The 14,050-nt window shown below is 48.4% G+C and overlaps 1 protein-coding gene across 7 annotated transcripts in view; it reads right to left on the bottom strand.

Moving 5' to 3' along the window:
• The window catches only part of LOC124003267 (nucleosome-remodeling factor subunit BPTF-like), a 53,802-nt gene that overhangs the window by 6,936 nt on the left and 32,816 nt on the right, over positions 1 to 14,050 (bottom strand). For 4 of the 7 annotated variants that reach the window (XM_046311370.1, XM_046311365.1, XM_046311368.1 and 1 more), the window contains 14 exons: positions 11,920 to 13,810; positions 10,816 to 10,940; positions 8,523 to 8,675; positions 8,154 to 8,304; positions 7,864 to 7,903; positions 7,557 to 7,782; positions 7,130 to 7,273; positions 4,639 to 4,769; positions 4,191 to 4,305; positions 3,564 to 3,778; positions 2,945 to 3,170; positions 2,031 to 2,611; positions 1,209 to 1,291; positions 31 to 256 (listed from right to left, as the gene is read on the bottom strand). In XM_046311370.1, coding sequence (XP_046167326.1) covers positions 31 to 256; positions 1,209 to 1,291; positions 2,031 to 2,611; positions 2,945 to 3,170; positions 3,564 to 3,778; positions 4,191 to 4,305; positions 4,639 to 4,769; positions 7,130 to 7,273; positions 7,557 to 7,782; positions 7,864 to 7,903; positions 8,154 to 8,304; positions 8,523 to 8,675; positions 10,816 to 10,940; positions 11,920 to 13,810 — 4,307 coding nt within the window. The remainder of the gene's footprint in view (positions 1 to 30; positions 257 to 1,208; positions 1,292 to 2,030; positions 2,612 to 2,944; positions 3,171 to 3,563; positions 3,779 to 4,190; positions 4,306 to 4,638; positions 4,770 to 7,129; positions 7,274 to 7,556; positions 7,783 to 7,863; positions 7,904 to 8,153; positions 8,305 to 8,522; positions 8,676 to 10,815; positions 10,941 to 11,919; positions 13,811 to 14,050) is intronic. The other 3 variants (XM_046311369.1, XM_046311366.1, XM_046311367.1) reach the window with 3 other exon arrangements.

The following is a 14,050-nucleotide window of genomic DNA, read 5'->3' as shown; positions in this document are numbered from 1 at the left end:
GGGAGAATGCCATGTGTGTGTGTGTCTGACCTGCGTCTCCAGCTGCAGCTCCTTGTCCAGCAGGGCTCTCTTCTTGAGGATCTCGGCCTTGAGCGTCTCCTTGTGCCGGCAGAGCAGCGACGACAGCTTGGTGGCGTTGGCCTTGGTCCTCTTCTGCTCGCCTGCTTCCTCCTTCTTCCTCTTCTTGACCGCCTGCTTCTCGTCCTTGTCGATCTTGTCCAGGATGAACTTCATCACCTGGTTGCACACAATCATCCTGGGTGGAAGGGGAGAGAGACAACATGTTACAAGCCTTATAAGACATTATAAAGGCTCCTATACGCTTATAACAAGTTTAGCATTATACTGCCAGCCACACAACATCCTGGGGGGAGGGGGATAGACGTAACATATTATAATACTTGTTATGAGATATTGTAAAGACTCATACATGCTTATAGACATTTATAAAGATGAATACCAACAGGAACCCAATCATCCCGAGGGAAGGGGTGGATGGGATTTTAAAACATTTTGTATTTCGGTGACAGGGACAATGTACAGTCTTCCTTTCAGTGTTCCCATCGATGTAACAGGAGAGTTGGCTATGAAGCTCATTTTCATCCATAGTCCAGTGAAGGACATTTTGAAGTTAATATATTTTGGGGGGTTATTCAAATGATCAAAGATACATTGACTTGACTTGAAGGAAATGTAATGTATAATGTTTCCATACATCATAAACCCTTCCATCACCCGCTACCTCACACTACGAAACAAAACACTGTAAGCCAATCGGTAGCCATGCCACAAGGTCACATGTGACAGATGTAAAGAGTGTTTTTGTTCCCCGTGTTGATTTAGAGGTGGGGCCAGAGAGCGATGGAAAGATAGTGGCTTCCTATTGCTAGTCTGCTCTCTCTCTTTCTCAACACACACACACACACACACACACACACACACACACACACACACACACACACACACACACACACACACACACACACACACACACACACACACACACACACACACACACACACACACACACACACACACACACACACACACACACACACACGGTAACCTTTCCCATGACCCAGACACGTTAAATATAACCCCTGGCTTTCTCCATAGGGAGGGAGAGGATGACACCTCCACACACACGGCGGGTCAACACAAGGTATGATCGTCATGGCAACAGCACTAGCTAGCTCCTTGTCCCTCACCTCTGGTTCTCCTCTCTCTCGGCGGGGGACATGGGCTTCTTCTGCTTGAGGTGCTCGATCACTGCGTTCTGCTTCATCACCACCTGTCACAGAGGAGACAGAGGGGTCAGAGGTCAACTCACACGATTCTGTCCCAAATGGCACCCGATTCCCTTTGTAGTGCACTACTTTGGACCAGGTTCCATAGGGTTCTGGTCAAATGTAGTGTACTATATAGGCAATAGGGTACCATTTAGGGAACATTCCATCTCAGGCCTCACACAGAGAAAGAACAGAGAAATGCCAAAGACGTGAAATATACAGAAAGCAGGTGTTTCTTACACCACAGGTAAAATACATGCGTTGTAGAACGCAGACACATATACATAGGTTACTTCCCAAATGGCATCCTATCCCACTACTTTTGACACGGCCTCATAGGGCTCTGGTCAAAAGTAGTGCACTATATAGGGAATAGGGTGCCATTTCAGAGGTACCATAGTGTGTATGCACTAGACTAGGGGCGCATGCAAGCCACATACGTACACACACACACATGAAGATCATGCATATCCCCCCCCCCACACACACACACACGTACAGAGGTAGCATTTAAAATAGACAAAGACGGTGGCGGGGGACAGCTTGGAAAATAAACCAGTCGTGGGAGCAGGCTTTATAAGAGGACTGTCTATGTGCCGATGTCAGAGAGAGACGGGGATATTATAGTGTTACACCACCTGTGTCTGGCTGGCTGCCTGAACACACACACACACAACCCCATCATCCAAACACACAGACATACGCACACACACGTAAGTACACATTTCTGATATTGACCACCTGTTTCTGGATGATGTGGCTCTGACTGGCTGCCGCCAGCGCCTGCTCCCGCTTGGCCTCGGCCGCCAGCCTCTTCTTCTGCTGCTGCTGCTCCCTCAGCTGCTGGATCCTCTGGAGCTGCTCCTGCACGCTGGCCGTCTGGATGGTCACCACGTTCTGGATCGGACCTCCAGGCTGGGCTCCACCAACCCCGGGTTGCTGCTGGATCTGGATGGGAAGCTGGAGCTTGATCTGCTGGGGGAGAGAGCCTCCAGAGGTCCCCTGTTGGGCCTGGAGCTGAGCCAGGACCTGGACCTGTTGCTGGAGGCCCGGGACGGTGATGAGCTGGTGGGGGGAGCCCTGGAGCTGGAGGGTCTGCTGGGGCCGGCCCATGGGGGTGCCGGGGGGGTTGGGGGACTTGACCTGAAGGGGGGTTGGGGATTGGATGGGCATGTGGGCCTGGGTCTGGGAGGGGAGTTGGCTCTGGGGGGTGGCGGATGGGGGGGTGCTGGTGGCCAGGGCGGCCCCGGCCTGGATGGGAGCTGCAGCCTGCTGGGCGGGCTGGGCAGGGGCCTTGGTGGTCTGACCCGGGGCGGTGGGGGCTGAAGGGAGCAGAGAAAGAGGATTGGCAGACCTTTAGAAGACACACAGGCTATGAATAGTTTATACAGGTAAATATTTGAAAGGTAAAACAATGATCTGCGAGTGTGTGTGTGACTGCTGGTGGGCAACATAACATCTGGGTTCTGGGTCCTGTTCAGTGGGCACTAAACAGGATAAAACACTTTTGACGTACGGCCGTAATCTCTCACGGTTTGTTCGAAAACATTTCCCCCTTTTGTGTCAACTGAACACAACCCTGCAGTGGATGATGGTGACCGTGTGTGTCCTTATCCGTGTTAATAATACACACGATTGTCAGCTCCTTTGACTACCTGTGGAGGTTGGGGTTGCGGCAGGGGCCATGGGGGTGAAGAGGAAGCGTTGGACCTGGCCGTTGGGCATGGCCGCCTGCATGAGCTGCTGACCGGGCCCGGGGATGACCGTGACCCCCTGGGGGATGACCTGCAGCTGGCCCGTGGCCTGGCCCTGGCCCTGGATCATCACAGTCAGGCCCTGGGCCCCGCCGCCTGGCCGCTCTACTGCCTGGCTCTGCTGCTTCTGATGGGGGGAAAGACAGAGATGAGGGAGGGGTGATGTTTTTGGAGGTAGTTTAGAGGTACAACGGTAGCCTGGTCCCAGATCGGTTGGTCATGCAATATATTACAACGACCATAGGAGTTGGCTCAACAAACTGATCTGCGATTAGGCAAGGGTGCACTACTCTTAAAAAAATTAAAAAACTGACCATGTTGAAACTAGCACATATAGATATACTAACAGGGACATGAAAGGGAGTTATTCCGATCTTTCCTGTTGAATAGGACTAAAATCAAAACAAACTTGTTTTGAAAGCTGCAGAATTACGATACACTAGGTGGGCAGAGCAGAAGCCTGTAGTCCCACTGTTGCCTAACATCAGTAGAAGGGTTATTATGAGGTAGCTGATGTTACCTGGGTGAGCTGGGTGAGTTGTGCCAGGGTGAGTTTGACCTGGCCCTGCTGTGCCCGCTGCTGGGGTGTCTGGGCCGTGTTGGGCTGGCCCGGGGTTTTGGGGGCACTGCCCACCCTCTGCCCAGCCACGGTGGTGACGGGGCTGGCACCTGAGATGGCCGTGGATACGGCCTGCCCACGGATGATCTGGGTCACCACCTGCTGGCCAGCCTGACCTGGAGGAGGAAAACACACACACATAAGTGGACGCACATGTAACAGAATAACTTTACGTCCCCTCACCCATACCCGGGCGCGAACCAGGGACCTTCTGCACACATCAACAACAGTCACCCACGAAGCATCGTTACCCATCGCTCCACAAAAGCCGCTGCCCTTGCAGAGCAAGGGGAACTACTACTTCAAGGTCTCAGAGCAAGTGACGTAACCGATTGAAACGCTATTTAGTGCGCACCGCTAACTAAGCTAGCCATTTCACATCCGTTACACACACACACAAGTACAAGTACACACACACACAGAGAGAGAGAGAAAATCAGAACTTGCATGAACACACATGTTAGTGAAAGAGACTATTCTAACTGGCCTATCAAGCTAAAATTGAGTGGGTAAATAGAAACAGCCTACCTTGCTGCACCATGAGGGGTGTCTGGAGGAGGGTCTTACCCATGGTGCCTGTCTGATGGATGGGCGTGCGGATCACGGTCATCCCCGGACGGATCTGGCCTCCAGCGGTGAGCACCTAGAAACACAGCCAAGATCAGAAACACTGGGACTTCCCCCAATACCACAGGGACGACACTGACTCCAGTGAAGGGTTGCTGTTAATTGTTCATGGGGAATTCTTTCAATAACGTGTCAATCACGTGTTCCTGCTAATGACCTGTTTTAGAGGGCTGTGGGGAGAAGAAGTGACAAGGAAGAAGGGTGGATGTCGGTAAGGAAGGGGGAATTTGAAGATCAAGGCGGGGTTACCGTAAAGCCCTTTGTGACAACTGATGGTGTAAATAGGGTTTTATAAATAGATGTGATTGATTGACTGACAGATGGGGAAAGATGTTCCATGGGGTGTTACCTGCTGTGGTGAGCCAGGCATGCCTGGCCTGATGTTGATGGTTGTGGTGCGAGGCTGGAACGAGGCGAAGGTCTGGGCGCCGCCAGCTTGGCTTGTGGGAATGATGCCCAGCACCTGCTTCTGAATCATACCTGGGGAGAGGAGAGGACATATTATTACTGTGAACAGACAGGATTGGTATTTATCTAATACTCTGGATTGTTGAAAAAGGACCTGTAAGTAAGCATTTACTGTCAGTTTACACCTGTTGTTTATGATGCATGTGACAAATAAAATGTGATTTGATTTATATCACCATAACATTAGCATTAAGGAGAAAATCTATATTCAGAATATTCAATATTCAGAATACTATACTTGTGTGTTATTCTGACTTTTGATTATCAAATGCTTCACATTTAAAAACAGAAATGAATCCACTCAAAATTCACCAACATCTGGAAAAAAACGATATCCCTAATCTAGTTATTCACTTTTGTCTTTTGGCAATGAAGAAAACTGAAATGTCCCCTCAAGGCTACCAGTTTCACTTCATCAGGTATAGAAACAAACTATCCATTCTGCACGGTTCATGATGTATCAATATGTCACTCTATAAATTACTTGTGGATTCTGTTCCTTTCAAGTCGCAACCCTCTCTGATCTTGACCACAGTAATATATTAACCCAGCAAGTAAACAACATCAAAACTATCTTCAAACGGGGTATGTTGGTTTGAATCCATCACGTATGACCCGCTCATAAATTATGGATGGATTTTCTTTGAATTCATACATTTTTATTTTCCTCCGACAAAGCGAGTGTTTCATATTTGTTACTTTGGTCGCGCTTCCATATTTTGGACACAGGACGGCAACCCAAATGAAAACGCGTTTCCTCAAAAGATGTTAAATTGTCGTCTTTTTCTCTCTCTCTTCACCATCTCTCTGTGTATTTTTTAATGCCTTTTAACTGACCACAAAACCGATCAGGTAAAGCTCAACATCAATGGTTTCCCTCTTCAAAAAGCGGAGGTTAAACCATCTACAGTAGAAGACTGGGGAGTTTCAGTTCTGGCACCGACATCAAACGCCCACTTCATAAGTGTAGCTGTTTGGAGAGTTGGTGAGCTAGCGAGTAAGCGAAACTGAAAGAAGTAGGGGGGTGGAAATCCTTCCATCCTCCACCTCTCTATAGCGGGTTCCCTGTCTGATGAAGCAGACCTCAAGGTAAACTTGTTTTCCTGCTCTGCTTCCTTAGCACGCTCCAAAACAAACAGGCATTGAAACAGTCACGCTGGAAAAATATACTACTGCCCCTTAATACCAGCTCTCTCTCTCCCTCCATGGTCGACAGGATGAAACACGGGTGTCACTAGACAGGAGCGCTGTTTGTTTGCGGAGTAATTTAGCCTACCCGCTTGAAACATGGATGTGTTGTGTGTGTGAATGAGAGAGCATGTGTGTGTGTGTGTATATATATATATATTTATTCAAGGAGTGTAGACCACCCTTTTATATAGATAACTGGAAACAGGAAAGATTTTGTGAAATTTGGGAGGCACAAACAGGTTCAGGACAAGGTCATGTGTTTGCATTGTATATGTTCTAGTAATAATGGTGAAAAAGCTAAGCCTTATTGAAGTAAGACAACGTTTCGGCACAGATAAGTCTACAAGCTTATCTTCGGTATCTGACCTTTTTAGACACTAGAAAACTACCTCAACTACAATCACTCACACACTAACAACCAAATATTAGTCCAGGTCAGTCATCGCGAAGCATCTATTACTTACAGATATCCAATTGGAATTTCAATGAATTGCCATTTGGCTGAATAAACAAATGAAGGTTTGTGTCTTTAAACAGTGTTGTACACTCGTCATCAACCCACTATTAAAGGTGAACTCAAACGGGACAGTGGTTCTAAAAATATGAACCCTCACCTCATCCGATGGGTCAATATTGACTTCTAAATTAGCTAGCATGCTACTTCCAAAGACGGCTCTTAGACTACACAGTTCTGTCCCACCTAAAATAACAACGGTCTATTCCATTACCATGCCGACAGGGTACAACTAGACGTGATGTGCATGTGCCACTCCAGACTGAGCCACTGACTCACGGGTTGGCGGGTGGCGGAGCACCACAATGGGGTTGGCATCGAGTGGGCACCGCACCACTAGCCTGGTCAAGAGGACAGACCTTACCACAGTGTTGTGCCACATCAGTTGTGAGAGACAGTGCTTCTGTCAATAGCGGTAAGTTAAGTTAGTGGTTGGAGAAGACGGCGGTTGGTTGAGAAACATTTTGCTTTCAGTCATCCATCCTTGTAATCATGGAAAAAAGGGAGGAATGAAGGATGCATTTGAACAGCATTAAAACAGGACCTCTCTCTTGTTTAATTGAACCTTATTTTACCAGGTTGTCCCATTGAAGTCAAAAAATATATTTTTCAAGCGAAACCTCTCGCTCGCTGTGTCTCAGGTGTGGGCACATGGGAGTTACTGTACCTCCTTGAGTGGTTGGCACGTTGACAGTGACAATCTTGCTGTTGGCGGGCAGCGGCAGCTTGGCGGTGAGCACCTTGCCCCCCATGGACGTGCCCGTGATCTGGAAAGTCTGTCCGGCTGACGTGGCTACCGTGCCCGGCGAGGCTACAGGGAAATATGCAAATGAGGCTCCGCTCGAGAGTCAAACAACAACCGCTGCTAAACAAGCACAGTTGCTAGCGGTGACTCAAACATTACATTTAGTTTGTTAGGGGTTGATTTATACACCAACCACTACTACTTTCTATTTGCAAGGATTCCCTACTAAGTAAAAAATAACATCACGTGAGTATAAATTAAATCAGAACACATTTTATTGAGATTCAATGAGGTTATTCTCTTTACCAATCTACTGAACATAGAAAAGGACATATGACCTTTGACATACCTCCACTGGGCTGCCCCTGCTTGACCCAGGAAGCAAATGACTGCTGGAAGTTCTTGTTCTGTTGGAAGGTGACGGGGGTGCCCATCTTGGTGGCCAGTACCACTTTGGTTCCTGGGGTGACCTGGCCCGATAGGGTCACTACCTTGGGGGTGGAAGCGGGCGTGGCTGGGCTCCCTGGGGTGGTGACGATGGTAGAGCCAGCACCAGGTTTCTGGTCCAGACGCTTCTAGAACAAGAGAAACCGTGAAATAATTCGGAAACACAACAAAATATCCCTATTTTTCACACAGCTGGTGGTCCTACTCACCTTGGCCTGTTCTACCGCCTGGGCTTTCTCTTTCTCAACCCTTTGAAGACAAAAAAAGATGCATCATACACAAACCAGAGAAAGAGTTAGAACATAATTATTTTTCCCCCAAATTAATGCAATTAGCTATACAAAAAGTATAGTAAAGCAAATTTAGGGAATTGTTTAAAAAATAATTAGTCTAAGAGAGTCGAAGCGGGTTCATAACAGAATATATTGACAGTTCAATCCAATAGCATGGAGTATGCAGTTACTATGCCCCCTAGAACTCGTGCCCTTTGCCCTCTGACCTCTCGGAGAAGGCCCTGATCTCCCAGAGATCCAATTCCTCCTCAGCAACCCAGGACTCAATCACCACCGGCCCAGTTTCCTTTTTGGGCTCGGGCTTCTTGGGCCGCAGGTTGCTGGAGCGCAGGCCTTTCCTCTGTGGCGTGTGGGTCTCTGTATGTGTGTGTGTGGAATGGATCCAAGAGATAAGGGGGGGTGGGTAAGGGTCGAGCAAGAAAACAAAAGTAGAGGGGGAAGGAGTGAGAAGAATAAGAGAGAAAGAGACTGAGTCAACAATGGCATAAAATGAACCACCTTGACAAAAAAATAACACTATCCTCTCTTTTATATTCCATGTGGAGTTTTATTCTAGCCGGCTGCTGCTCCCTCACCTTTCGGGGTCTCGGGAGCCCCGAGGGGGCAGATGATCTTGCGGATGCAATATTCCGAGCGGATGCCGTAGGGCCCCACGTCGCGGCGCTTGATAATCTCTGTGGTAGTGATCTCCGTCTCGGAGGTCTCTGTGGCAATGAGTGGGGATAGGGCTGGGTTGGTGTAGGATGAAGGAGGAGGAAGATGCAGAGAACAACTCCCAAGACATGACACAGTAACGACTTAATACGCTGCCATTCAATACAGTACACAGGAATGACATTCCATGGGAAAAGCCTCTGACATTTGAGTAAAAAAAGAGTAGCAGAGGAAATAGGCTTCATAGTGGATATTTTAGTATATACACTCCCCTACATATTTATTTCAACAGTAAAACTAAAACTTATTCTACATTTTGTCGTGTTACAACCTGAATTAAAAAAAAAAAAACGGAAAATATATACTCACACCCTTGAGTCAATACCTTGTAGAAGCACCTTTGGCAGCGATTACAGCTGTGAGTGTTTCTAGGTAAGTCTCTAAGAGCTTCCACACAAACTCTGTCAAATTGGTTGATGATCATTGCTAAACAACACGTTTCAGATCTTGCCATAGATTTCTAAGCAGATTTAAGTCAAAACTGTAACTCGGCCACTCAGGAACATTCACCGTCTTCTTGATAAGCCACCTCCAGTGTAGATTTGGCCTTGTGTTTTGGGTTATCGCCCTGCTGAAAGGAGAATTAATCCCCCAGTGTCTGGTGGAAAGCAGAAAATCAGGTTTTCCTCTTGGATTTTGCCTGTGCTTAGCCCCAATCCGTTATTTTTTTAATCCTGAAAAACTCCCCAGTCCTTAATGATTACAAGCATACCCATAACATGATGCAGCCACCACTATGTAATGCATTTGTCCCAAACTTAACATTAACAAAGTTCCTTACTTTTGCCTCATTTTTTTGCAGTTTTACTTGTGTGCTTAGTTACCAAACAGGATGCATGCTTTGGAATATGTTTTATTCTGTACAGGTTAGTATTGTGGAGTAACTACAATGTTGTTGATCCATCCTCAGTTATATCCTATCACGACCATTAAATTCTTCAACTGTTTTAAAATCACTATTGGCCTTATGGTGAAATCCCTGAGCAGTTTCCTTCCTCTCCAGCAACTGAGTTAGGAAGGACGCCTGTATCTTTGTAGTGACTGAGTATCTTGATATACCATCCAAAGTGTAATTAATAACTTCACCATGTTCAAAGGGATATTCAATGTCTGCTTTTTTTTCCTGCCAGTGTCTCACTTCCACATTGGTGGTGAAAGGTGGCCGAACTAGAGTCTGTTTGTCAGACCATGAGACATCCAGAAAATCATTCTTCTTACGTAAACGTTTGTAGCGTCAGAAAGGTTTGGGAAATCGGTACCGTAGATGTGATTTGTTTGGTAGCAACTGAACCGTTCGAGCTACAAACGAATGGGCAACACATATTTACTCATGAACTTATTTAGGCTTATAATAACAAAGAGGGTGAATACTTAGACTCAAGGCACTTCTTTCTTTTTTTAAATGTTATTTTTTACATTTTACCCCCTTTTCTCCCCAATTTCGCAGCATCCAACCATTAGTAGTTACTATCTTGTCTCATCGCTTCAACTCTCGTACGGGCTCGGGAGAGACGAAGGTTGAAAGCCATGCGTCCTCCGAAACACAACCCAACCAAGCAGCAGCATCCAACCCGGAAGTCAGCCGCACCAATGTGTCGGAGGAAACACCGTGCACCTGGCGACCTGGTTAGCGTGCACTGCGCCCGGCCCGTCACAGGAGTCGCTAGTGCGTGATGAGACAAGGATATCCTACCGGCCAAACCCTCCACAACCCGGACGACGCTAGGCCAATTGTGCATTGCCCCACGGACCTCGCAGTCGTGGCCGGCTACGACAGAGCCTGGACGCGAACCCACAATTTCACTTTGACATTATGGGGTATTGTGTGTAGGCCAGTGACACAAATATCTAAATTGAATCAATTTTAAATTCAGGCTGTGTAACAACAAAAGGTGGGAAAAGTCAAGGGGTGTAAATACTTTCTGAAGGTACTGTATCCATTTTACGGTTTAGAAATTCAAACACTATGTATCTTGTCCCCCAATTAAAATGTGTCATAACTATTTGGACAAATGCACTCATATGTGTGGTAAAACGTTTAGTATTTGGTTCCATATTCTCAGCATGCAATGACTACATCAAACTGGTACACTTCCCCTACAGTGTGTATGGGTGTGTGGGTGAAGAGATACTTGAAGAGAAAGGATGGTCTACCTGTGCGTGTGGTGCCTACAGCGGCGGAGGGCTTGACGGCCATGTCGTCCCACCTCAAACAGGCCCACAGTAGCCTCAGCATCAGACTGACCCCTGCCAGGGACTTCACTGTCTGGAGACGGTACCTGCAGAGACAGACAAATAGGTTACCACACACACACAGGAGCACAAGCGCGTGCACAAACACACATTGACATATTTACATTTACATTTAAGTCATTTAGCAGACGCTCTTATCCAGAGCGACACAAGTGTCTGGGGTCACCAATGGAAAATAGACTACGCACGCACGCACATACAGAGAGTTCAGGAAGTTTATAAGTCAACCCTGGCAGCCTGGTAAAATGACCGTGTTACTTCCTTGTTTCCGAGGTTGGCTATGAACCTGACTCTTTGGTATGCTTCCACAGCATTAAATGGCTCTATTGGCCATTTAAAAAAGGGGACAGTCTAGGTGTCTGTCCCAAATGGCACTCAAATCCCAATAGAGTGCACTACTATACCATAGTATACCATAGGGCCTTGGTCAAAAGTAGTAGGGAATAGGGTGCCATTTGGGATACAAACAGAGAAAGCCAGTCCCCCTTTCCCAGAGTGACTGACTTAACCACAGGCAGGGAAAACATCCTTGGAGCGGTTAAAGCACAACGTGAATATCCTGACACTTGCAGACCGCCAATATGATTCACGTCTAGCAGTAAAAAGGCAGTAAAAGGCAGTGGTCAAAATAGTCTGAGGTCTCTCTGAGAGACACAGGGGCCAAACCAAACCCACTAACGGTAAACAGAAGGCATAACCAACAAATCAACAGGACAAGACGTGAATATTGTTAGCCGGAGCATTAATGCTCGAGAGGTTTCAGTTATTGTGGTGCAGTGACTGTATCATCGCTCAGAGTTGATGGAGTGAAAGGCTGAAAATAATGCTAATCGTAAATCAGATGAAGCATTAGAAAACTCATATATTTAAAGACCTGAATTTTCTCTAGCAAAGTAGTCTGGAAAAACTCAGGGCCCTAATCATATCAAATAATGCAGCTAGCTAAGGTGCTAGCCCGTTGAAACCATGGGCGCCAATGAGAAATCTTAAAAAGTGTGTTTTCACCTCCATGTGATGCCATAGGTGGGCCTGGGCGAGGGGTAGGGCCAGATGTCCTGGGCCGGCTTGGCGTTGTAGCTGAAGATGGACACCTCACGGATGCCACCCCGCCGTGCCAGCTTCTTCAGGTCATTGTTGGGCAGGACAAAGATGCTCTTGCGCTGGCTCTTAGTAACAAACTTGCGATAGGATGGCAAGGCGGTTCCTGAGCGCGTCTTCTTGGTGCGCGAGAACTTGAGGAGGCGAACGCAGCCCTTGGTGGAGGTCGACGAGGTAATGCCCCCCGAAACATAGGAGGTTGAACGAGAGGACTCCTTGCGGGAGGCGAGGAGTGCGGTCTTGTACTCGGTCACCGTTTCGCTCTGGCTCTCGTCCGATTGGCTGTCAGGCGTGGGTGAGCGCATTTTGGTCACAGTGGTTTTGGTCATGGTGGTGAGCGTGGACACCGCACTGCTCTCAGTGGTTGAGACAATGGGCGCGGCCGTCGTCCCCGAAGAGCTTGAGACGCCCGCCTTTAGCCGAGACTCTGAGGATACCGTGGTGGTGGTGGTGGTTGTTGTGGTGGTTACCTGGGTGAGTATGGTGTTACAGAGGGATCCCACCCCACTGTTGCCGCTCTCCTCTGCAGAGCACACCGACAAGGGGGGCATTTTGTTGGGCGTGGTAGCATCGGGCTTAACTTCCATGGGCTGGGTGTTGATGAGCTGCTGGGTGCTTTGGGTGGTCGTAGACCCGAGCGCCTCCACGTTGTTTTCCAACCTGGCCACCTTCACAGGGGGCTGGTAGTCCTGCTCCGACACTATGACCTTGCTCTCCAACTCTACCCTTGGAGCCGGTCTTGGTTCTGTGCTGTCCGTCCCGGTTACAGGGGCCACATTGCCGTTGAGCAGGGGCTTTAGGGGCGAGACTACTTGACCCTCTCCCTCTGCCTTGCCAAGGCTGTTCACTTTGACCTCAGAGCTGTTAGTGAGAGTAGTGGAGGCCTCGTTTGGAGTTGGTAAAGAGTTGGTCAAGGCTTTAGCCTCCACACTGTCATTTCCATTGATCCGAGGTAGAGAGGAGGGCTGGGACCCAGTGGTGATGGCCTCGATGCTGCACTGTCTGTTATCCTGCCTCTCCTCAGGCCCCTTCCCGTTCTTCTCTGTGCTTTGCTGGGGGGGTTTAGGAACGGTAGCTGCACTATGGCTGCTCTCCTGGGTTATAGTGCTTGGAGGTATCGTTGTGGAGTGGGATTTAAAAATGGGCACTTCAGGTCCTGCACCCTCGGTGGAAGCGGGCTTGGCACTGGTAGACTCTGATGGTCTGCCAGTGTAGTAGATCCCACCTGAAGTTTCCATAGGTTCCGCTGTGCTGCTGGGCCTTTTAAGGCCCTCCTGCCCTGAACCAGCACCTGTGGGTCCTATAGTCCTCTCAGGGAGGTCTCCCTCCTGTTTTTGGGGGGTCATTTGGTATTGTGTTCGTGGGGATGCTTCAGCTGGGGTCGCTGGGGCTGGCTGAGGGACCCCCTCAGCGGTCTTTGAAGGGTCCGCCTGCACCTCCCCTTTGACTGACAATGGAGCAAGTGCAGGTGGCATCGAAGGGGTGCTGAACTCCAATTTCACTGTGGGACTCTGGGTCTGGAGTGGGGTCTGTGGCAGGACCGGGGTGGTCTTTATTGGGGTAGGCTTGGCCAGGGAGCCCTGAGCTCTCTGCTTCTCCTCCAGGGCGTGCTGCTTGACGCGGCGCTCCAGCAGACCATCCAGCTTGGAGGCCTTGACCTTCTTCTTGTAGGCCACACGCGTCAGGAAGCCCTGGGCCACGTCCACCACGTCGTAGTTAAAGGGCCTTGCGTTCCCCTCACCGGGCTCCTGCTTCACGCACGTCATCTCCGTCTCGGTCCCTGGGCTGCTGCTGGTTCCTGAGAGAAAAACAAAATGGACACAAGTTACTGGATCATTCTTCTTATCCTCTCTCGTCAGAACAATGGTAAAGAAGCTTAGTGCCCAAGTATGGAAGTATATGAGCCACCCTTCACATCGGCATGTAGAGCAGTATAAGACCTGATGGATTCAATAATACGTGTGACTGATATTGCATGTGTTATTTAGCGAAGTTAAAGCTAACAATCAATAAGGGAGTCAATGACAGTCTATAAAAG

Source organism: Oncorhynchus gorbuscha, linkage group LG18, assembly GCF_021184085.1.
Source record: "Oncorhynchus gorbuscha isolate QuinsamMale2020 ecotype Even-year linkage group LG18, OgorEven_v1.0, whole genome shotgun sequence".
NCBI lineage: Eukaryota > Metazoa > Chordata > Actinopteri > Salmoniformes > Salmonidae > Oncorhynchus > Oncorhynchus gorbuscha.
Note: the sequence above shows the minus strand (reverse complement) of the source record. Positions and strands in the feature narration are given on the sequence as shown.